At 48.3% G+C, this 24,501-nt stretch overlaps 2 protein-coding genes across 2 annotated transcripts; both read left to right on the top strand.

The window, feature by feature from the left end:
* Window positions 1-68: 68 nt before the first annotated feature.
* Window positions 69-9,612, top strand: LOC108575827 (frequenin-1). The gene is made up of 8 exons (XM_017938732.1): window positions 69-124; window positions 984-1,330; window positions 6,718-6,742; window positions 7,025-7,073; window positions 7,167-7,256; window positions 7,487-7,547; window positions 7,597-7,685; window positions 8,867-9,612. Exons 2-8 carry the CDS (start codon window positions 1,267-1,269, stop codon window positions 9,032-9,034), a joined length of 546 nt encoding a protein of 181 aa, XP_017794221.1. The 5' UTR covers window positions 69-124; window positions 984-1,266; the 3' UTR covers window positions 9,035-9,612.
* Window positions 9,613-20,916: 11,304 nt separating this feature from the next.
* LOC108575775 lies at window positions 20,917-24,086 on the top strand. The gene is made up of 8 exons (XM_017938667.1): window positions 20,917-21,022; window positions 21,165-21,269; window positions 21,806-22,519; window positions 22,604-22,764; window positions 22,837-22,995; window positions 23,062-23,331; window positions 23,407-23,658; window positions 23,742-24,086. Exons 1-8 carry the CDS (start codon window positions 20,917-20,919, stop codon window positions 24,084-24,086), a joined length of 2,112 nt encoding a protein of 703 aa, XP_017794156.1.
* The last annotated feature ends 415 nt before the right edge of the window (window positions 24,087-24,501 follow it).

The raw sequence follows: 24,501 nt of genomic DNA, 5'->3' as shown, positions 1-24,501 counted from the left end.
GCCTGCGCGAATCAGTAGCAACGCACTGGCACGTAATACCGTCGGCGAGCCAGTCTGACGCCAGGCGCCGCGACGCTATGACGTCACTGGTCCGCGTTTTCCCAGCGATCTGTTCTCGTCAGCGGTGAGGATTCATGAATGAAATCCGCCACCTCGAAGCCTCCTCCGTTTCCCAACATCATCGGCCAGAAGCTTCCCCCGATCGCGTCGACACGAGGTAGCATCTTCTCGTTCCTCTCCCTTCCACTGCAGTCTCCGATGGTGCAGAATTGAGTCTCCGCACGCGATAAGTAAGCGATACCTTCGACCGAGATCGGCCACATGCGGCCAGTATAGAGGCTCGATACGCATCGATTCCCGCTGAAAATAGGTGAATATCGTACGTACGTTCGTTTTCTCGCGACGCTTGCTCCTTCTCCATCCTCCGTGTTCGTTCGATAGCGGAACGTCCGCATTGCACGCGACGATCTCGGTCCGACTTTTGTCCAAGGATCGCGAACCGTCTCCAATTCCCTCCCCTATGTGAACAAGTGCAACGGAATTTAAGAAGGGTACCGTCGGACCCTCGTTCTAGCGTGCTAGGCTAGAGGATGCGAACCATCTTTCGATAAATCACCCGCCAACATCCTGCTATCCTTTGGGGAACCGTTCCTGAATAATGCAACGAATAACCAAGCAATTATTCCCAGAGAGATGAACGTAATAGCGGGCAACTCGAGCTCTCTCCTCGTTCCTATACTTCTCGATCGAATCGACAGAAATTTCAATTTCAAATTTGCCCGTTAATTGTGAAACGAGAAGGAGACCCTCTCCTACCGTTCCCGCTACTCGCCTGGAGAAATTCCGTAGCTCGTGCTTTCATTCCCGACAAAGTTTAGCCGGGAGAGTTTATTCTGTCGGAGAGGCAAATTTGAAAGGAGGAGCGTTCGAGGTGGCGGAGGAGAAGCGAATCGAATTGAAACGTACGAAAGGAACTTTTCCAGACGCCTATCGGGGATGGAGTGACGCGCGGGTTCTTCTACCAATTCCAAAGCCAGTTCCGGACAAATTTAATCAATTACCCGGGAGAGGACAAAGTTGCGGAGTGAGAAAAGTTGCCGGCGGGTGGTTCGAAGGCGTAACCTTGAGAAGAAGTCAAGGAAGCATTTCGAGCGGGACCGCGCGAGAAACGCAGAGGATGCCAAGCGAACGGTGAGACTGTAAAGCGTCGCGATAAAGTGGAAAAAGCGGATCGTAGCCGAGACAAAGGACTTTCTCTCGGGAAACATGGGAAAGAAGAATAGCAAGCTGAAGCAGGATACCATCGATCGACTCACCAGTGACACGTATTGTGAGTATCGCCGCTACCTTTTCAATTCGCACAGTCGACCACGTCGCTTACTTTCCCGCGATCGTCTCTTTCAACGGACCGTCCTCCACCTATTTCTCTACCCTTTCGAAACACTGGAAAATCGACAGCCATCCGTTCTCGCACTTGTCTCGCCGCGACCCACGTGTGCACCTGCCGATCCGATTTTCCCGTTCAAACGAACGCTGGGAACATTATGGCAAACGTATTTTTCTCCGTATTCCATTTTATACATTTGGCACCGTTTAAATCCGGGAAATGTCTTGACGTGAAAGTAGGTTTGCGCGGAGCGTCCTCGTTACGGAGGACGGTAGTAAAACCGATTCGGACCGCAACGAGCTTCCAATCAACGACGTTAGAATAGGTATGCAAAGAAGAACTACTCCCCCCCCTCGCGAACCGTAACGCCAGCCGAGAAACTTTCCAAAAGACGTAGTCCCCCCTTTAACGGCGCCGCTCTAAAAATCGATGTCGCTGGTCCAGAAAATTGTTCCGCCGAGAAGTCGTTTCCCTTCCTTCCGCGGGTATTGCAAGTATGCATCGACGTTTCGTTTCGTTTCGTTTCGCACCAACGAAATCCGCGTTACGGCCAAACGATCGGAACAGTTAACCTCGTTCACGTGGGTCGAGGACCTCCGGGTGGACTGATCGCGTGATCAGCAGGGCGTTATCGTGTTTCCGTAACAAAATTATCGCTATCGGTATTGTCACGTCGAACAACCGCTACCACCCGTTCCTGCTTTCTTTCACCGCCGCTCGTCCGCGCGAAAATTTCACTGCTCGGTTTTTCCCTTTCGGTGAAAACGAGGGCCGAGAGATAAACGCGACGATTGTCCCACGTTCGGTTCGATTCCAGTCTTCCTTCCTCGGTTTGTCGAAACAGGTCGTTTCATCGGGTAGACGTCGCCACGTTGCAACGATCGATCCCGATTACGCCTACCGACCTACGCCTTCCACCTTTCACATCTTCCGTTACAAGTGCGAACCTAATCGTTGCGAGTCTGTGCTTTTAGTATGTTTTAACGAACGACCAATTTTCGGTCTATTTCGGTTGTGGTCTGCGCTTTAAAAACATTTCCACTCCGTTTCCTGTGGCTGGAGCAGCCGGAATCTCGAAATTCAAAGGGGTTCGCCCGCCAGGGGGTTCACGCTGCCGCGGAATCTCGTTTCCTTGTTTCGCTGTTGCTCCTATTAACACGTTCCGTGCCGCGTGGCTCGCATACGCCCCACTCTGGACTTTCCGTTCAGGCCATTTCATATTTCGGCCTTTTCCTTTCGCTGACTTAAACTGTGCAACTACGGCGATAATTTGTTGAAACAAACATTTTTCCTTTGCTCTATCGCGTATCTTGAACGTTACCTTTTTCACGATAGCAATGATTTTTGCAATCTTGTAAATATTGGAAGGCACATAGGGTGGAAAGCAAAACTGTTAGTCTCGACAACGTGGGGCGCATACGACCCGCGCGGCGTGAACGGAAAGTGTTAAACGTCGCGACCACGCGACCACGCGCCCCAAGGAAATTGTGAAAATAATTCGAATTTGCAATCCGGCGATTCTTTCGCCCAGACTTCCCTCCGTTCGTACATACTGGTAGGTATATCGATTCGGAGGAAGATGGCAATTACTCCGGAGGGAATGAAATATCCGTCAGGCGAAATTACGATGGGATGCGCTCGTTCGATTAATCCTCGCTCGATCCGGTTAATGGGCTTTAATTGACTCGAGCGATTGGCTTTTCGGCATTTTCCCCATCTCTATCTCTCCGGCTATCGGAGCGACAACGATCATCCGATTCGAGCGAGCGCGCCGGGCTCGCTTTAATTTCCCCTCGCACGTATATACGTATGTACCTATGCGGAAATGATCCTCTTTCCAAGTCGCCGATTTTCCCTTTCAAGTTCACGGTGTAGAGGAAGGTTGGGTCGTGGGAATCGTGTGTGATTTATCGTTCGCGGAGGAACGCGAGTGGCATAAGCGAGTGGTCGGTAAGCGCGGTCGAACAAAAGCTCGAACGCATCCATCGAGAACGCGCGGAGCCAAGCTTCACCCTGCCTTCTGTGCCGTGTAACGCAATTACGCTCGGGAATGCCAACTCTCCGGTTTCCGTGGCCTACCGAAAAATCCTTCCGATCGTTCTCGCATAGAGAGGAGAGGGGAGCGCATTTTTCATTTGTCTCTCGCGTGAAAAGGAACGGAGCGGAAGAAACGTTGCTGGTTCGACGCACCGAACGTAACCTTCCCGTCGACCAACCACGCGGCCAATCAGAACGCTGCTCGATGGAAATTACCAGCGAAACGTTTCGCGTCGAATTCGCAATCGAAGAAGCTCGTTTGAAATTTCGTACCGCGGCGTACCGAACTGTAACGTCGTTTCGTCCGAATAATTTCGTCCCCGTTGTTGCTTCGGATAATCAACTTTCCAAACTGTTGCGAAACGCGACCGTTCCGAAAGATCGAAATAGCGACGTGTAAGGTCATTCCGAATCGGGCAGCTGTCGTCGTGGAAATTTAACGGTGTCGCGCGAATCGCGAACGGGATCAATATTTTCATAAGAATAAAGCGGGAGAGCCGTTGTATGTATCTCGTTGGAATTACAAATGATACCGATCGATCCTCCGCTAGGCTCTAATTGTTCAGCGAGAATTAATAACGGTAAAGAAGAAGGCAGCGATCGTAACGAAACTGTTGTTGGCCCGTTTTCGAATATATCGGCGTGCACACTCGGTGTCGATAATTCGATTTGCTCCAACGTTCGAGTATCGTTGTTCCAGGGAATAACGATAAAAGTGGACAGGATCTGACAGTGTTACAGCAAGTGTCCAACCGTTTCAATTGCATTTTCCAATTTCCGCGTGTAATCAGGCTTAAATTACCCCCGATGAAATTTACTCGCGCATATCTACCTACTTACTATGTACCTCGAACGGTGGTTGGTTGCCTCGATCCCGCAAATAACGCACTTGTTCGATTCGAGGGGGGTTGAAACATTCCTTCCCTTCCCCTCTCCTTACTTTTCACCTTTCCGTCGCATCCTATCTCCGCCTGGATCCAATCACAGAGAAAGAACGGTGCTCTTTCCGTTTAGATTGTCAGAGGAAAAGTTTTCCCATTTGAATGGCGACGACGCGAGGAGAAGCTCTGCAGCCCGTTTAGAAACCCGGCCGAAATTTTCATTTGCCCCCGAATCCCACCGAATGCCACGTGGCTATTTACTCTTCCCGTTCGATTACCCTCGATCACCTGGTACTTTAGCGAGATCGAAAGGAAAAGTAGGTTGATTCTCGTAGGGTTCGTTCGTTACCGCGGCGAGTCCAAAGGTGCTGCGTTATTTTCTGCAAATTATCGGACGCCACTCGAAAAGCGAAGGAGGACTGTGTTATTCTAAGCGGACCCTTGCCACCGATCTTCTTCTGCCTTCGCCTGCCGGAGAATAACCGGAAAATACAGCTTTTGCGTCAACGACCGCGAACAAGATCGCGACTGCCAAGTGTGGAAAGAAGGTGGTAGATGTGTACAACGCTTGCGACCGAGGCTAAAGTCGGAGGTGCACGTCGAATTACGAGACCAGAAAGGTTCCCCGTCAGATACACGATGTGTATCGGGTCCTGGTGGTATAGTAGTAAACAGAGCAACAAGATCGCTAAATAGAAGGTACGGAGTGATTTTTGTGAAAATCAGTGGACGGCCGGCGGCCTAATCTCGCAGAGTACGTAGGTCGGAGTAGAATCCATCAACCGATTGAATCGTTGATTAGCGGGGATCGAGGATTGCGAGTTAGACGAGTCCGAATGTTTGCAGGTGGTTCGAGTGGATGGACGACGTAACCCTCGTCGCCGCTCGTCCCGTATACGTGGAGATATAAATTATTCGTTCGGCTGCATAGACGCGACGTGCCGTGTATGCATAGGTACGATATACGTATAAACGGAGCAATAAAGTACCCCGGCTACGTGGCTGAAATGATCGTTTCGCCTTTTCCACACGGATAATCTGTTCCTTGGCAAATGTCCTGCCACTTTCCACACCTGGTCCAACCTAACCTCGCTTAGCCCCGATTATTCCTTTCGATCCTTCGATACACCTTGTTAGACCTTAGATCCACTTTCTCCTCTCGCCGTTCCATTATCTGTTACGAAGCTTGGAATAGCGCTATTAAAAGGTTCAACGACCTTTAACTGGATCCTTCACGTGTCTCGGGAGCGTTTCATTGACAATTCGGTGGCGGCGGCTTATAGCCACTCTTCGCTCTCCTAACGCTAAATCCTCACCTGCTGCTAGCCTCCCCTCGCGCAAAGTACTCTCAACAGGTGAAGCGCGATCGCCCGTGTTCCAAACAAACGAAAAGTTTAAGTAAACATTTGCATTGGCTGGTGGTCGATGTCCTCGTAAGAATATCGGAGCGTCGTTGAAGCGCGAAATAAGCTTATTTTACGAGGGGAAGCATCCTTATCGCGAATCGTTGGCTAGATTCGCCCGTACTTCTATGGCCAAGTACTCTGGAGAGCACGGTCTCGTCGAACGATAACGTTTTCCCCTGCGACGCGACGCGACGATACTTAACGGAAGAGACGTATTCGAGGCGTATTCGAGGCGTATTCGAGACGAGGTTGCAGGGAAAGAAAAGCAAAGCAAGAGAGGGAACCGAAACGGCCTTGTCCCGGTAACTGCGTGCTAGCTCGAAAACCATGCGCAAATTTATCGAAGGTTATAAAAGTGAAGCACGACCGAACCGACGCGCCACGAACATTATGTATGCGCGATCTGTCAAAAGAAAACTTAAATAGTTATCGAAGAAACGGACGACAACTTTTGTACGCGAGGCTCGCCCCGGACACAGGCTTCCCTTCAACCTCCAACTCTTTGTCCAACCAACAAAAATTCCTTTCTATTTTCTTCTTTTGCGAATAGCTGGGAAACACCGAGGAGAATAATCGATAAATTAGAACGCCTCGCGCACAGTCAGTTTTCTCCTGCTTACGGCACACACGTGACGCTTTCGCGATTTTCATCCGACCGAGCCTGAGAAAATTTCATCTTTTTCCGCGTCATCGATCATCTTCCACCGCGAATCTGGAACGCGGTTATTTTTTCGGCGGCCTACAAACCAACCGGACACCTATCTTCCCTCTTTCTTCCTTCTCCTTAACCATCGATCTTAACTTTTTCCTTCCCTTAACGTTCCTCGATAGAAATGTGAAATTGTTTGAAATTTGAAGTTTCGAGGTAGCTCGAGCTCCTATCATATTATTCTTCTCTTGTTAGCTTCGCTTACCTTCCCCCTTCTGTTTGCTCACCACTTTCCGCCAACCTTTCTTCTTCCTTTCTGCACTCGATTAAAACCGTTTTCGCTCGTTTCTGTTTCAGTTACCGAGAAGGAGATTCGACAATGGTGAGTCGGTGGAGACGACAAAGCTATCTCGGATCAAACGAGTTCGTTCCTATCGATATCGACGAAACCGTGAAGATTGGTGAAGATTGTCCAAGGGATAACGGGATTCCCCCAAACATTCGTAAATTCGAACGAAAATTCCTCATTTCCGTTGGACAATCTTCGAATCGTGTTCTAACGTAATTTTTCCTCCGACCTTTTATCGCTCCCTATGTAATGTATCAAAATTTCCACGGCAAACGAGCGTTAGGGCTTCGATAAGTTTGCCGATTGTTTGTTTAGGCACAAAGGATTCCTGAAAGACTGCCCCGATGGCTTGCTGACGGAACAGGTATGACCTCGTTTCGGCTGGCACGTTAATTAAACGAAAATCGATACGCACGAAGCAAGTTTGAAGATAAGAATGCCTGTTGCGTGATTTCAGGGTTTCATAAAGATCTACAAGCAGTTCTTTCCTCAAGGCGATCCGTCGAAATTCGCTACCCTCGTTTTCAGGGTGTTCGACGAAAACAGCGTAAGTCTGCTTGCCAAATAAACACCTGAATATTCTATATCGCCTCGTAAATACCAACAAAGGTCTAGAGTCTAGACGATATCGGAATTTACGTAAACGTTTTCCCCTGCCCAGTCTCCGAGCCCAATCTTCCCTCCCTACTCGACAGTTTTCATTCTCTCGTTAAAGTCGCGCCCGCCGTTCGCTAAATACACACAGCCTCTCTTTTTACCGAGGAGAACTGCTTTCAGGACGGCACGATAGAATTCGAGGAGTTCATAAGGGCGCCCAAAACTGTGAAACGAGTCCAATCCAAAACTGTGAACGTTCCAATCCAATTACCAAATACGCTAATTTTCAGGGGCGTTTCGACTGTACGACGTGGATAACGATGGTTATATCACGAGGGAGGAGATGTACAATATCGTGGACGCGATGTACGAGATGGTGGTAAGTTCGCTCTCTATTTTCGCGACGCCTGCATGTCTTTCTTTCGCAGAGATAGAGGAGAAGCTTTCTACAGGAGCGATCGCTGGAAGAAGAAAATCTTGCCCGATCGATCACCGGGGAAACTCGGCGTTATCAATAACGTCGCCGCGACAAAGATTCCGCCGATCGACCCGAGGGTAATTATCCCGCGGTGTAGTCGTGACAAACGCGCGCCAAATGTAACAACTGCTGACGAGCCGTGCTCTGCAATTCGCCGTTTCCGATTTTCTTGATCGTTCTTGCGACTCAACCTCGATATCCTTGATCGTTCTTCGATAATTACCACACAGTCCCCTTACTTTCGCGATATCTTTAAATTGCACACAGTTCCCTAGTGTGTACCCTAGTGGTTGCAGCTGCGTGCAGCGCCCCGTTAATTTTTCAACGAAGCCGCGTTAAAACCAGGACACCGACGACAAAGGAACTGAAATTTCCATCGAAGGTAAACGGTGCAGGGTTCTTTTTCTCAAGCCAACGTAAACGCGAGATTCGAGAGATACATACATACATACGTGTCTACGTTCCCATAACGAAAAATTCCTGAAAACTTCAAGTCGCAGCATTGATAAAATCTTCTCTTCCAACAAAGTAAATCCAAAGTAAATTCTTTTCTTCCAACAAAGTAAAAGTAAAAGAAGGGAAAAGGGAGAGCAGAATGATCTTTAACGCGTTCCTGGATAAAGTCTTGCATGGGTAGCCTCTAGGACTTAGTCCTAGACATTTGAAAATAAAATGTTTACAGTACCATTTCGGAACTTTTCGAATCGACGAAGAAAATAATTTGAAAAAGTCCTAGTCTTTGATAATGTTGAAGGCCGACGATAAGAAGGAGGGGTCTTTCGATCTGTAAAATTCACCGACACGATATGCCTCCTCAGGAGGCACTGACCTTCTCGAACAGGACTCGTTGCTCAATTTTGGTCCCCCGGTATGTAACTCGTCGTTCTCCGTTCGCTGCAATCGATAATTGTCATCGTCGGGCAACGCGAGTCCCTCGTGACCCGAGTAGGAAACCTATCGATTCTTCAACTGATTCTTTTGCCACGGCACTCGAAAAGATCAACCTACGTCGAGGGATTGCGATCCGTTTGAATTTCTAACTTGTATTTCAGGGCTAATAGATTGGTCGCGTGGTATTTCAGGGACAACAGCCCCAGGCGGAAGACGAGAACACGTCGCAGAAGAGGGTGGACAAGATCTTCGACCAAATGGACAAAAACCACGACGATAAGCTAACCCTGGAGGAGTTCCGGGAGGGTAGCAAAGCGGACCCGAGGATCGTGCAGGCGTTGTCGTTGGGCGGCGAGTAACGGCAAGTCCCGTCGAGACCGGACGTCTCGTCGCCTGGCTCCGGTCGTCGTCGAAACGGATAGAGAGAGAGAGAAATCGAACGGATAAATAAACGAGGCGATCGGAAGGTGGCTGGTTCTGTCCGTAAACCACGCAGCCCGGCGTGCACGCATACGTAGGTATACACCTCTACATCACATACGAATCAACGATCCTCCACGACTATTTTTCTCTCTCTTTCTCTCTCTCGGTCTCCCCGCAGAGAAAGGCGACCGTTTCTTTCTCCTTGCACGAATCGTTGAGAAAATTCTGCGATAGCGTCGATAGAAACGTAGAAAAATATCGAGTAGTGGGTTCGTCGTCAATTTTATAGATCTTCGTAATCGACCCAACTCTCGCTTCTTTATGTACGAACGACAACACGGACGAGTGGTGGTCGACGATTCTTCCTATTTTTATGTCCCCTTTCTTCTGAATTTCCAGGATCTCCCGAAATCCGCGCGTGCCTCTTCAAAAAATCAGTCCGGAGTTTACACTTTAACCAGGTGTCCGGTTAGCGGACCAAGCTCCGCGAAAAATTCAAAGGAGGGAAATATATGGCCCGAACGAATCGACGGGATAAAATGGAGCGAGAGTTTATTTTTCACCTGGATTCATCTTCTCTGAAACGTCTCCTTCTGGTAACTCGTCCTTTCCGCTCTTGCAAAATTTTTCAAAATCTTATTGTCGTAAATGACATCGGTGACAGTGCAGCGAGCAAGTGCAAAATGGAAACGGTGCTTCTCGACTCCCTTTTCGTTCTATATGTACTCTGCACCTACGTTCGTGTACCTATTTTGTAAGCGTCCCTTATCGCGTAGTTTGAAAAAAAGAAAAATAGCTACGTCAATTAAAACTCGGAACAATTATCGAATCGAACAAAGAATTCTCGGCACTCTCGAGTGGAGGTTCGTTAATTGAAAGCACCGGGACACGGTTAAAAAGGATCGCGAGTATGGCACGTGCAACATGCTGGAACCCTCGTCCAAGCTCGCCACCTACTCCATTTCAATGTCCTTTCCCTCGCCTTCCCGACGTCAAGAGACTAAGAGACGAACGACACTGGACGAGACTTTTCTCCCCTCGATTACGCAGTATCTCGATAATATTATCACCACCCTTTTCTGGTTTACGTTGAAAAGCATAATTAGCGGAGAATTTCGTCGCCGGTTTTTTTCAACGGTGTACGTGTGTGTGTAGCGGAAAGACCGATTAATCTTGTGCGCTTGCATCTCCCGAGGAATTTCTCCGGTGTCACCGGGCGGAAGATAGTCTCGCACATTTTTCCATAGTTTACGTCCCCTTCGAATTCCGGCTCGTACACCATTTTCTTTGTAAATGTCAGCCCCTCCTCCCCTCGGTTTTTTACGAGCTCCAACTCGTAACGATCAGATTTGTATCGCGGCTCTCCCTTTGGTTAATTTCACTAATTTAATCACGTTTATTTCCTTTTCCCCAATTCACCATCGATCGCGGCTGCACAGTTCCCCGCGCAAAAAACCAATCAGGCGAAAAACTTTCTCTTCGAATCGGAACTGTTCCTCTGACTTACGACGGCAACGCGAACAACCGTTCGTTATACGCCGCGCCGTACGTATAGCCCGAGGCAAATGACGATTAAACGATCGTGCCACCACACGTGCCCTCGAGATTAGGAAACAGACCCTAAGTGTATTAATCACGGTCGTGTCCCTCGGCACGCTCCTGCATCGATCGCTTCCCGTGTCCAACTTATCCACCGTTCCTTCCAGTCCAAGAGATATTTAGCGGGGAAACTGCGCGACCTCCCTCCGCCTCCGCAAAAATCTCCCGATATTGGCAAACTTCTCACCGTTTTCCCTTCGTCAGCGTCTCTCTCGTATTGAACTTGTGGCAAGATTCACGACCCGTTGCACTTCCGGCTTATTATTAATAAAATTCAGCTTTTCCACGGTTGAGAGAGAGAGAGGTTAAAAATCGGTCCACTTGGCGCGCGTACGACCCAAATCGGAGAAAAAGCGTTTCTGCGCTAGCTGAGACGAGTGTAATGCCGTTTTCGTGTCGATGGTCTTATGTAAATTTCACCGGAGCGGTATAAAGCGGCGGAGGAACGAACGAACGAGCAAGCAGAGAATAAAGAGTTGCACCAGGGAAACGAGTGTTTCCATAGGGGATGCCGTGAGATATTTTCCTTCTTTCCGTCAAGTTTACGAAACGCTGATCGACGCGGCGAATAAAGCTTGCTTCTTTCGTTCCGACCGAAATCAACCTTTGCCAATTTTTTCGTATAGCCAAGATCTTTCGAGTCACTTGTTGCATCCGCGACACACATATTTCAGAGCGATACCTTTCCCTCCTAGTCCGACAAGTTGTGAAATATGTATATGAATATCTCGTCTCCTTTGTCGTTCGTACAGCAAAGTTGCTCTCGTTAGAAGATAAACTTTTGATCGAAACTTTGCGATCTGTAGCGAGAAAGCGAAAATTTAAACGATCTTAGATAGGATTAGCGTTACACTTGTTCCTCCTGGCAAATCACAGGTGTTTCTGCGCCGTGCCATTTCGTTGCGCGGTGCAGCCAAATAACGGGTTACATTCTTAACGAGAATAATAAAAGGAAGTAGAACGTGGATTCGACCAAAGGTGTCGTACCGGTATGCGTGCTACGTTCGGCAGCTCGTCGGACTGAAACGTTCTCTGCACAACCGCCACCACCGAGACGAGAGAACGGAAATTCGAGCGTCAACTTCACCACGTGTCACCCTTGAACAGTAGCAATAATTCGGCAACTTGTTAGCGCTGTTGTTGAGAGATTTTTTTAAGCGGACGAATTTTAACAAGTATACGCGTACAGGTGGAGGAGGCGTGCAGGTCGATCGCGAGAACACGACGATCATTCGAAATACATGTGAAACAAGCAGAAGCTTTTAAGAAGAAGCCAAGTTTATTCGATATAACGCGTGGTGATATACGTCGTGAAAACGTCGTCGATCCTCGATCCTCGATCCTCGATCCTCGATCGTCGTGGTTGCTCGCTTCGACCGGACGCCGTGAAACCGTTCTTGTTCTTATCGACGATCCTTAACCTTTTCAACGTCACTTTCTCCGCGTTACTCTCAGCTGTTACTCCTCGCTTTATCTGCGATCGTTGAATTTTGGAAGAAGTTTCGAGGTTAAGAATCGGTCGATCTGCCTGGACTTTTCTAAACGTCCGGCGTCGTGTCGTATAGTAGCGTATCGTGAACGTTGACTTAAGCAATTTTTACATTTTCAAGGAAAAATTCTAACGGTAAGAGATCGAGATTTTTCGCTTAATCAGATTTCTAGCTGCTTTCCGTGTAAAATTCTCTCGTAGTGAAGCTTCGTCGAGCTACCATCTTCTCTCTTCGACTTGCCAGTGGTACGCGACAAGGGAAAAGGGCTCGAGAACGAGAGAAAGAGGGATGTAACGGCCGCGTTTCCTTCGCAAGGAAGAAGAAAAAAGACGAAGAAGAGAGAATAATTAGGAGAGAGAGAGAGAGAGAGAGAGAGAGAAAGTTCGATTCGGTGGGCAACATTATCCCGACAATCAAAACGGCTTTTATAAGTTTTACAATGCCCTGACTTTGGTTTGGAGATCGACGCAAAGTCGTTTCCCAGTCGCACCGAACGATCAACACACATTTTTCGCCTATCAATCGGCTTCTTCTAGTCCATCTCTCTCTTTCTCCTCTTACTCGTTCGACGCCACCGACAATTTCAAAGAAAATGAAACTTCTTTACGCGCGTACAATTAAAAAGTGAACTATTCCACTCTAGGGTAACTTAATATTTTTCAAACTGCTGCTAACGTTGAAGGAGCTATTCTAATGCGTGCCGTTATACTCGTATCGCTACTTGTATCGCTACTAGTACCGCTAGTTATATACTAAACGCTATTCCACTGTTATTCTACCTACAGCAACGTGACAAACTTTTCCGTCTAAAACGCGTAAATACTACTCCTCTCACCTTCTCGACGAGAACGCGAGAAACGTCGAAAATTCGAGAAATCTAGAGAGAAAAAGAGGAAAAGACGCGAATGAAAGAGGCGCGCACGCACGCACGCACGCACGCACGCACGCACGCACGCACGCACACCAGCATACGTCAAGATCGAACTTGTTTTACGAACTTTCTGTGATAATTCTTAACAATCACTAAATACGAGGAAAATCGCTAGTTACCAGGTGGCAGAGATTACCACTGCGGTGAGAAGGAAAAGCTAAACGAGAGGCAAGCAGGCAGCTACAGCTTTCGAGAAGAAGGAAAAATGAAGTTGTCTCGTTAACACGCGATAACGTTACCGTTTCCGTAATTTCTTAACGAATCACAGGTCGCCCTGTCCGATCTATCAACGAGATCTATCAGAGACCAAGTGAGAAGAGTATCGCGACCTCGAAATATACATATACGTTGCTCGGTTACCACGAAAATCTAAGCGCATTGTTATTTTGTATGGTCCCGTGCGTTTTTTCTAAATGACGACGACATCGTAACACACGATATAACGATGGTGATTAATAAAAATAATTTGAAGCACAGGTGAACGCGACCGTTGTCTTTCTTATCCAACGTTTACATTTCCAGCAGCGGCCCGTGCCAAACGCAGCTGATGCAGCTCTTCGGTGCGTCGCATGTCCTCGCTTAAACCTTTTATTCTCAGCTCCACCTCTTGGACCGCCATCTCGGCAATTTTCACTTTCAACCGTTTCTCTTCCGTCTGCAACCGAAATTTCTCTGGTTTTTCACTCGGCTCCCTTACCCTCCCGTACTCGATCAACGTACTTCGAGCTGCTGCAGAAGCAATCTGTGCTTCAATCGATTATGATAATCCGCGAGGAAAACATAGTTCCGCGTGCTCCCCGAGCTGTTTGCCTTAACCCCCTTCTCTTCCTTGGAAAATTCCGACAAACGGTATTCCTCGTTATCTAGAAAAATCGTTCCAACAGGATAGTAAGACGGCAAGCGTGTCCCGATCACTCCCGATTACATACCTGCCCTATTCGACTCTACCTCCACCGTCGAAAACCGACGGTCGCTCTCCTTGTCGTTTTCAGGATAGACGATCGACACCGTCACGCTGTTGTTGGAAATATTAGCGTTCGACACCACGATGCGATTCTTCGTTTTACATTCCGCCGCGTTATCGACCACCGACGACGGCGGCTCGAGATGATCCTCCCTCGCAAAGATCTCCTTTTTCTCCTCCATGCTGTACTCTTCCAAGATTCCGCCCTCCAGCGGGTTCGATTCTTCCACCTTGCAATCGTTGGACGCCGTTTCGTCGTCGTTTCGTTCTATCTTCACCCGCGACAAATCTTAAAATGGTAAATCGTAACGATTTAAATCGAGGTAAATCGGACGGGAGAGCAGAGATAGCCGGCAGATAAGGAAGAAATACCGATTAAAGCGTCCGAGGTGTTGAATTTCCAGGACGATCCGTCGTTGTCTCGGTAGATTTCACCCGATTCCACGGGCAGCCTCTGGAAACGATCGAGCAACGACCCTGTCACCCCAGGAATTTCCGAAAATTTCGTCACAGACCGATTTTCCACAAACACCTGATATCGATTCCATTCGAGGGAGTCCGAAACCTCCGAGTCTATGTACCGTTTCTTCTCCTAAAACGTCTGCCGTAAGAGGGTATGGAACGAATGGAGGAAAAAAGGGCAGCGATACCTTCCCGAACGCGGTGCTGGCCTTCTTGCAGTGATACTTGTAATTCTGCCAGTATTTCTTCAGCTGAGCGGAAGTTTTCCGAGTGAAACCCGCCTTCTTGAACTCGTCCTCGATCGTCGTCCAAATCTTCTTACGAGCCAGCGTCGAGGTACTGTTGTCCAACAGCGGCGCGTACCGCTTCATTATAGCCAATAAATGAACCCGTTCGTCTTTGTCGAATTGATTCTTCTTTCTGTCCACCTCGGGCAAATTGCGCGGCATTCTTGATATCGGTGTAACGATAGCTTAACGGCGTAAGACCGTTTAGAGACACAGACTATCTTCTCACAAGTGCGATCGCTTTTGTTTCGACAACAACAGATCGACGCGATTCGCCATTCTTTTCGCGCTACCTTCACCGTCCTTAGTAGCTTTGCGCGTCTTTTTCCCCCTTGTTCGTCGCGCGGCAAACGTCCGACGCTCGAATATCGCGACAATGTTTCAAGAATCGAATCGATTTCTCCCGCAAAGGCACGTTCAACTTTTCGAAACTTGGAGGAGGCCTTGACTTGACGCGAGATTATTTCACTTTTACTCGCCCCGGGCGGCTCGCAAGTGGCTAGCAGAGAACACTTTTCTACGCTACCCTCTGACAAAATCGAATCTTTCATTCGTTCCATTTGTTCCAACGGAGCAAAACGAACGTTTCTCGGCCTCGAGATTGCCAGCTGTCGGCCGCGCGATTATGCAAACTCCAGTCAGGTATACATATGTACCGCGAAGAGAAAATGCGTAATTAATCAACGAATCTGCTGCTCACAGCCAGAGCGACACTCGGGTTTCACGACTTGAGCTGCTGTACAAAGAGTCCTTTCGCTTTCTCGCGCCGCTTTTCATAACGAAAAGCAAACACGCCCGCGCACCTTCCCTCCGCGGACAATCGTATTTCAACTGACAAAGCAGTTCCTAGCTTTTCCTTCTGGCCCCGGAAGGGAGGATAGAAGGTTGTAGCAATTTGCAAAGGTCCGAAGCACGATCGAAAAAGGAGCGGGTTTAATCTGCTCTGCGAAGGTGGCACCGTTGTTCCGAGAAAACCGAGGCTATTTCCAAGTACGTCAACAAGGTAGGATATCCCTCTTACCAACCTGCCTATCCAGAACTCGCGCCTTCCTCTCGGCCAATTTACCACTTTTAATCCTCGTCTGCTATTTTCATATGTCTCAAATTCGTTCCTTCCTTCTGCACGGTTGCTCGTTTCTCAATTTACCACAACTTTCCAAACGTGCCTAGAGCACGCGTAACGAGTAGAACAGTAAAAATCTCTAATTCCGAAAGATTTTTGCAATCGTTGGCCACGGGAGCGTGTGTGTGTGCGTGAAAAGTTTACGCAACGTTATAGGAACGTGTAACGTTAATTTCAACCGGAGGACAGTTTGGTCTAAGATGATGCTGTTCTACCGCGAGACTTTCTCCTTCGTGAATCTTTCGTCTCCGTGTGCTACAAAGGTCGTTCCGTTCTGGAACTCCTTCGTTTTTCTTTTAGCCGCGTACCTTCCGTTGTTTCGCTCCACCACAAATATACGCGCGCTTCGTCGCGTAACTCTTCGAGGAGAAGAAGGATAATTAGACGAGTCGTAAATGGTAAAGGTAACGCGAAAGATCGTAAACGAAGAACCGAAGTGACCTAACCTAACCGATTTAATACCCTGCCATTTAGTACGAAAGCATCGTGCTTTCCGAATATTCATCGTTCTTCCCTCCCCGATTCACGATCCAACTTAGCTTGATAGATCGAAAGCTTTTCCTTACCCTTTCAGCAACCATCTCCGAAAACTCAAACAGTCGCGGCTAGGAGCTGAACTGAACTGAACTATCTCGATAAATCCTCAAAGTCCTCGGACGTTAAAGTCTTACGAGCACCGAGTAGAAAGCAGCAATAAAAGTAACACGATTACCCACCTCGCGATTTTAACGAAAACTGTTACTCTTTTACAGTTTTACTCGGCATGCGTGCGGAATACACACTCGTTCCAAGGGTTGCAGCCGTTACAGTAGGACAACGTTGCTCGTTATTTCGCTCCTTATCTCTAAAATTTTCATCACTTCGATAGAGTAATAAATTTTGCGAAATAACCGTCCGATTCGGTTGAATTTACCGCCGGTTTAATTGCTGGTTGCATAACACAGGGAGCACGCGAGCCGCAACGCCGATCGTGCGATAAGTTATTCGATAATACACAATAATGGATCGTTCTGGTTAGGAAAACGTTGATCGGACGAACTTGAACCGATGATCGAAACAGCTGAGAAGTTGCACGGCAGGTTTCAGACAGACGGTGTAAATCTAAATGCAATTTGGTCGGTGCAAAACGCGTTTTTGTGGGCCGGCGTTGGTCCCGTTGATGGTACAATTACGGTGGGCAACGGTGACGGCACGCTCTTTCTACAAGCCGGCTAGGAAAGGCTAGGAAAGGGGGTACAATACCTATATAAAGCTTGAATGAAGATGCTCCCAGCTATTCACTCTCACCTTTCTCACAAGCGTGTGCACGACGCAAATCTTCCGGAGGAATCGCCAGGGAAGATCGGCTTGGTGTTCGTCTCCCGTCAAAAGGATTTCGCTCCGAGGTGAGTGTCTCAACGTTCCTACACCTTCCATTTCCGTTCTCCCTTCGATCCTCTTTTCTTTTCTATTCGCCGAAAATTCCTATTCGCTCGGAACGTCCGCGTCCTAGCGCCAAACGAACAACATTCCCGGGAGAAAGTGACTTGGAAATACTCGCGAAAAAATCATTACCACTTTGTTCGTTTCCTGGACGGACGTGAATTCATTACACCGCGAAGAAGAAAGCGACGCGTTCGATATGTGGAATAATCGAAACTGCGCCTGATTAGAAACTCGTAACGACACTTTTCAAATAACGGAGAATAAGTCGAAGAGTACAATCGATAGATTACGTTAATTTTCATCCGAAAGAGTGATCCGGTTCGCTCGGCGTATCCTCTTACATACGCATGAATCAAACGCCGCGGTTTTCCTGTAATCGTGAATTACATTCGTGACGGAAGGAGAGCGAGAAAGGAAGATGGGGCAAGTTTCGACGATTGGCGACCGCGTCCCGAAGAAAGCAGCGTGTAGATGTACGTACGCGCGCTTCCACGCTAATCGTTAGGTCAGTGGTACTCATTGTTAGACGGGTGCAAGTATTTCGAGAGAACTTGGACCGCGGCCACTCGACGCGTACCGCATACGCATGCTTCGCGAGTCTCGGCCTTCCACTTTGACTTTTCTTCGTTCGCCGCGACCCCTTTTCACATCCTTCTCAACCAAACAACTCGAGTATTGCCAAGTACACCAAGATATATTTCTTCGCTAGCTCGTCATCTCCTCTAACGTGGCGTAACTCTTTCAAATGCCACGCGAATCATGCAACAAGGTCGATTTCTCGCTACTTCTTCTACGAAAAAATCGTTGCCGTCGATTCGGAACTGGCAAAATGGCAAAACCTCGTTTCAACGGTTTCGTTCGTGGAACGTGGGACAGCAATGTTCCCTCTGAAAATCGCAGACAATCTTCGCGTTACGACACACGAGTTAATCGATGATCGAGAAACGAAGCCTTTCGGCTAACGTTGTCCGAACCAAAAGTAAAAACCGCGAACCACGGTTTGCGCTCGCTCGCTCGGCAACGCGAGCCGCGTTTCACGACGCGTAAGGCGATCGATGTCCTCGTAACCCAGACCTATCGGATGTAACTACCAGTGAAAACTGGCAGAGATCGAGAGATCGCAACCACATCCAGACAACGCTCTTCTCTCGTTAACACGATTAACGTTCTTATTATAACCGATTAAACCGATTTTCTCTTCGTTTCTCGCGACTCCTCCGAAGGCTATTGGTCTGCGCAACAGCAATTCGATTCGACGGACAATCGGTGAAACCGGATCGTTAACGCGTAGAAGAGGTTTAGCGTCGCTCGTCTCTTACGAAATCCGGCTAATGAACAAGTACCGTTCCGTCTCGTTATTACGATGCCGTCGCGGTCGAAGCGAAACCGCAGCATCTCAAGTGCACGTTACACTTGCCCAATCCCGTTGCCGCAAACGACCACCTTACTTTGCCTACGATAATTACGCTACCTGGCTGCGCCTCGCGCTTCCCAAATTGGACCGATCCAACCCTTAAGTAACCCCCGCTATTCCACACGGTTCTCAGCCTCGCGATGGGAACAATACGTTTGCGAGCAATATCAATGGTTAATTGATACGATGCAAAGTAAGCCTGACCCTTACTTTTTCCACTTCCACTTGCCGGTATCGACGAAACTGAGAAATTCAGAATGGCATAAATATCGAAGCGTTCTTTTCACTCGTCGTCGAGTCAGCCGCACCACTCTAATTTAATCGCAATCTGATTTCTGCAACCCGCTAATCTCCCTTTAATCTCGACCTTTGTAACGTTCGTTCGGCAGCCTCCGCTCTTTCTCTCACACCGTTCATTATGCAGCCTTTTCTTCGATTAAACGTATTTCCAAATAATAAATGTATGTACATATTCGGAAACTGGAACGTTCCCACGAATTCGATTATCGTGATATATTCCAGTTGGAAATCGGGCCACGGTGCGCAACACGTACGCCTGCTTTTCAACATTTTTTTCATCGTTACGATCATTCGACTTCCATAATCACGGTCGTTACACGCTCGTTACACGCTCGTTACACGGCCGATCGTTTAGCCAACTTTCCGCCTTAACCGTCTTAATTACATCGGAATGTTATTTGCAGAAGTCGCTCGACCCCGCGCGACTTGTATTTTAACGAACGCTTCTCTACGCTCCGCGTTTACGCACACCTCCTGATACTCATTGGCAACCACAGCCACGGCGACAGTTGACTCGAGTGGGAATAGGAGAAAAAAACGTGAAATTCAATTCGATTAATCGTAGGTAAGGAACGACACGTATCACATCGGAGAGTAAACTGTACAAAGGCATCAACCTTTCGCGCGTTCGATCCCGAGAAGCGACTTTCACCTTTCACCTCGGCTGAACACGATTCAACGGTTAACTTCTCGAACCTTTGCCGGAACGAGAGGAACGTCGCGCGGATGCTCTTCCTTCCGAAGGAAGAAGCGCGGCGACCGCCACGAGCATCACGATTCAGTTTCACCGTCCGCCAACGATCGATAAACCGGATCTAGCCTCTTTGGTTATTCCGCTCCCGATGCTTCGAGTTTCCCTGCCCAACACCAACTTCCTCTTCTTCTTCCAAAGTCATTACTATATCCTTTCCTTTCGAGCAATTCAAGTCACGAATAGAAACCGTTTGTTAATTATCGGTATTTAAAGTGCGATAGGTACCGTAAAAACAAATCGATTCACGTTGATCCTACCGCAAATAATTCGCGACTCGACAAATTTACTCACTTTCTCCGCTGCGTTAAATTCCATCTGCAACGGCGCGGCGTGTAAGAACATACGAGAGAGAGAGAGAGAGAGAGAGAGAGCGTGCGTAGAATCGCGGAGGCTCGTGAAAGCGTAGAAGAAAAAAGACGAAGCCGGCGATACCAAAAATTGACGAATTGCGTCACTTCTGTTCTCTCCGCGAAGCGGAAACTGTTGGCGCAACCGCCGAAAAGTGTTAATTAGCCGGGGATCGAGGCTGTACGTCGCGTTTCGACCGCGCCGAATTAAAACGCGAATAAGAGAGACCAGATGCGATTGCGGCCGCCCCCTCGTAATCTGATCTGACGAAACACCCTAACGGCGGCGTACGTGAGAAGAAGGAAACAATCGTGGAAACGGCCTTTCTCGCCACCAGAAAACTATTTAGCGATTGTACTCTCCGGCTCGTTAAGCTTTCTGTCGAAATTATGACGAAACGAGACGAGACGCGGTCGAGAGGAATTTTCGTCGAAAGCACGCGACCTTGCGTGCAACCCTAAATTCGCGCAAACGCACGCTCTTAATTAGCCTTTCGTGTCGAAGGTGAACCGAGTAACCGGTACGCTTTCCATTGTTTTTGCTTGCTGGCGAGTTCGCAGCCTTGGAGCACGTGAAGCACGTGGAGCACGCGGAGCACGCGGAGCACGCGGAGCACGCGAAAAATTCAAGGTGTCCCAAATCTACTCGGACGATCGCGGCCTGGTTTTCCCATTTTTCCGTCTCGAGAAGTAAACGAAACGGCGTTACAGGTGAGAAGAAGATGAAGGAAATCGCGACGCTACTGATCGTAGCCGGCCTGGCCGTAGCTGGAAGCCAGGAGTACGGAGGAGGACATGCCCTATTCGTGAGAACGTCGTCCGCAGCTGGTAAGGGAGAGAGAGAGATACGGGACGGCTCGAGCATCGAGTCTGACCCCGACCACTGTGTGATCGATCGGGAGAAAAGAAAGCGATAACGTACGCTAACGACCAGCGTGTTTGATCAAAGCAACCGTTTAAAATCCATTAGCGCACTCGAGAGTCCAGCGAGCTGCTCCGCAGTCGGCCGCAGACGTGATGGCGCAAAATATCCTAGAGTGGATTCAAGGGATCTACCGGCAGGGCGCACGTAAACGTACGTTCTCCAGGGGAACCTTCTCCTCTTTCAATTACCCTCTTTAAAACGAGGATGCGCTCTCTCCCGCACTTTGCCTTTTACCAATTCTCTTTCGACCTCTTCGCATCTTTCGCACCAATCTCTATTCTCATTTGGCAAACGCAAAGAGAACATTTTTCAAATCTATACGCAGATGCTCAAGAGGTTCAAACTCCACTTATCTACTCTTAAAAACACACGGAAACGACACCCTGATACTCCAACGAATCAGCGGCCCTTGCCCAAAGGATGTTTCCGCGGATAAGGATCTTGTCGATCGTGATGCGATCGCTTCACGCTTATTAGCAATGCACCACGCTTATTACCAATCTTACCACGTATTTTATATTAATCAAACCTCGCGATAAAACGCACGCAACGTAACGTAGACAGTTGTTAATGGGTGTTGCGCTTCTAGGAACACGTTAGCGTAAAGTTCTAAGCGTTAAAACGCCATTTTTTCCTATAATTGCCAATACCGAGAGTTCTCACAGCCGAGATCGATCGTCTTCCAGCTCGTCAACAGTCGGATCCACCCGGGTACTTGCCGCCGTATACCACTCAAAGACCACCGGAAAGACCTCGACCCTTTCAAACGCCCTCCACCGGCCAACAACCAACCTACTCTTCTCCGACTCAGAACGAGGTGACCAATTACCCTTTCCAGAGGCCGCCGTCAGGTTTCTCTTCGTCGGGTCAGTCGTCCACCGTTCAGCCACCGCCCTTCTCCACCCAGAGACAGACTTATCTTCCGCCGAACCAACAGTCTCCCTACGGTCCGTCTTCCTACAATCCCCCTCGACCAACACCTACGCCGTCTTACTCCACTCCCGGTTCTTCCACTTTCCCGCCGTACAGCTCCACGCCTCGACCACCCTCCACCACCTTGTCTTCTCAGCCTGGATATTCCACTTCTCTTAGTGGAATCTCTACCAGCTATGGTTCCACTCAAAGACCAAGTCCTACCTACGTTCCATCCGCTTCATCCGCTGCGGGATATCCTGCACCCGCTAGATATCCTAGCACCACCTACGGTTACCCCTCTGTAAATCTTGGCCCTTCTTATCCGACCGTCGAGACAGGAGTTAATACGTACAACGAAAATACTGCTGGTGGATACCCCTCTTCAGCGGGCTATCCTTCGTCCGTTCCTTCTCAAGATACCACCGGAGGATCCAGCGGATCCGAAGCTGTTATACCCTCTGGAACTGGTGGTTCTACCGGAGAAGGTAAGTCGTATCGGTTGTCCTCCTTGTTACGATCGATCGATAAAGTCGCCGCCGGCTTCGTTACAATTTTATTCGCTGTCGCAGGTAGCAGCGGTTCTGGAACTGTCACCGGAGAGGAATCCGAGGATGACCAAGATTTCAAACACCCTCCGCATATCCATGCTCTCGATGTCGAGTGCAGCAAGACCATGATGACTATTAACATCGAGTTTAATCGCGTCTTCGACGGAGTTATTTACTCCAAGGTAAACGGCTACCGTACCGTTTGCCGCTATACGTACACGTTATAACTCCAGACCTATGGTGTATGTTTTCAGGGATTCTACATGAATCCAGAATGTAGATACGTCGCGCAAAATTCCGGGCAGACCAAGTACTCGTTCACAGTCAGCTTGGATTCCTGCGGTACGCAATTCATCAACGATTTCGCGGGCGAAGCTGGCCAAGCGTACTTGGAGAACGTGTTGGTTCTACAGGTAAGCACGTCTTCGAGCTTGATATCTTTAAAGAACGATGATATCTTTCTTCCTCTCGTTGTTCAGAACGAGCCAGGTATACAGGAAGTTTGGGACACGGTGCGTAGAGTCCGTTGTCTCTGGGAAGGTAACATCAACAAGGCACTGTCGGTGAACTTTTCTGTAGACATGTTGAATCAAGAGATAGTGACGTTCAGCGGTGATACGGCAATTGCCAAGTTAGACATCCAAGTGGGAAGAGGACCGTTCGCCCCTGCCGCCGATGGTCTCGTTAAAATTGGAGAAATTATGACGCTAGTCGTATCCGTCGAGGGCGACCCCGCCTTTGACCTTCAGGTAACCACAATTATCGCAATTGATCTTCGTTCCCGAGAAGGTTATCGATTTTACAACGATTTCGCTAATTTTAAGGTGCGCGACTGTCTTGCTCGCGACGAATCCTCGACCAACACGATACAACTGACGGACGAAAGAGGATGCATATTGAAACCGAAATTGTTCGGAGCGTTCCAAAAAACGAACGACACCGGCAATACGGGAGCATCGATTATCGCTTACGCGTTCTTCCAAGCTTTCAAATTCCCCGACGTGATGGACCTGTTCGTCGAGTGCAACATAGAATTGTGCAAAACCGATTGCGAACCGTGCCCAGAACCAAATCAGGTAATTCCAATCTATCTGATCAGCATCGCGATTGATCAACCCTGCTTGTCGTCTATATCCAAACTATATCAAAAACTTTTCAGCAAATCGAGCCGCGTAGACGACGACGATCGGTAACTTACACACCGTCGAACACGCCGCTCAATGGTTCCGCGGTGCTGCTCGCTGATCCTATACGAGTGGCTCGTGGCTTCAGAGTAATTATGGTGGACGATTTGAGCAAAGCTAGCAACCAAGTCTTGGAGCAGCTCGAGGAAACTGCCGTCGAACAAGTAGCTAGAACCACGGTGAACCTTTGTATGACGTACAGTGGCTTTTACACAGCGATCTCCTTCATGTTCAGTACCGTTCTGATAGCTACGATCAGCGCGGTTGCACTTTACGTCAAACTGCAACGAGTGTACAGATCGAAAGTCGTTATTTCGTAGAAGTTCGATCGCGTACGATATAGTCGGAAAGTTGTTACATTTTTTTACTCTAGATCCACTTGCTTCTTCTATACGTAATATTTCGCTGAATTACGTCCAAGGTCGTGAAACGTTACTTGCCACCCTCGCGATATATTACAATACCATCCACGCGTTTACATACGACGATATCAATTGTACAGCCATATTTTCTACACCGATGTACAAAATGTCCAACTATCGTATCCCAGCAGAACCGAATTCGAGCTTTTTCTTTCAAACATAGACAAACAGTAAGTGTAGATCTTAGACGTTTCTTAGATAAATCAAATATTCTCGACGATAAACGGCTTGGTTCGATGCTCTTTTCCATATCGAACGAAACCACTCGACGATAAGTTTGTAAATACGATTAACTAACTGTTCGGCCGTAAAA

Source organism: Habropoda laboriosa, unplaced genomic scaffold, assembly GCF_001263275.1.
Source record: "Habropoda laboriosa isolate 0110345459 unplaced genomic scaffold, ASM126327v1 scaffold243, whole genome shotgun sequence".
NCBI lineage: Eukaryota > Metazoa > Arthropoda > Insecta > Hymenoptera > Apidae > Habropoda > Habropoda laboriosa.
The sequence above is the reverse complement of the archived record's forward strand: the minus strand, read 5'-3'. Positions and strand labels throughout refer to the sequence as shown.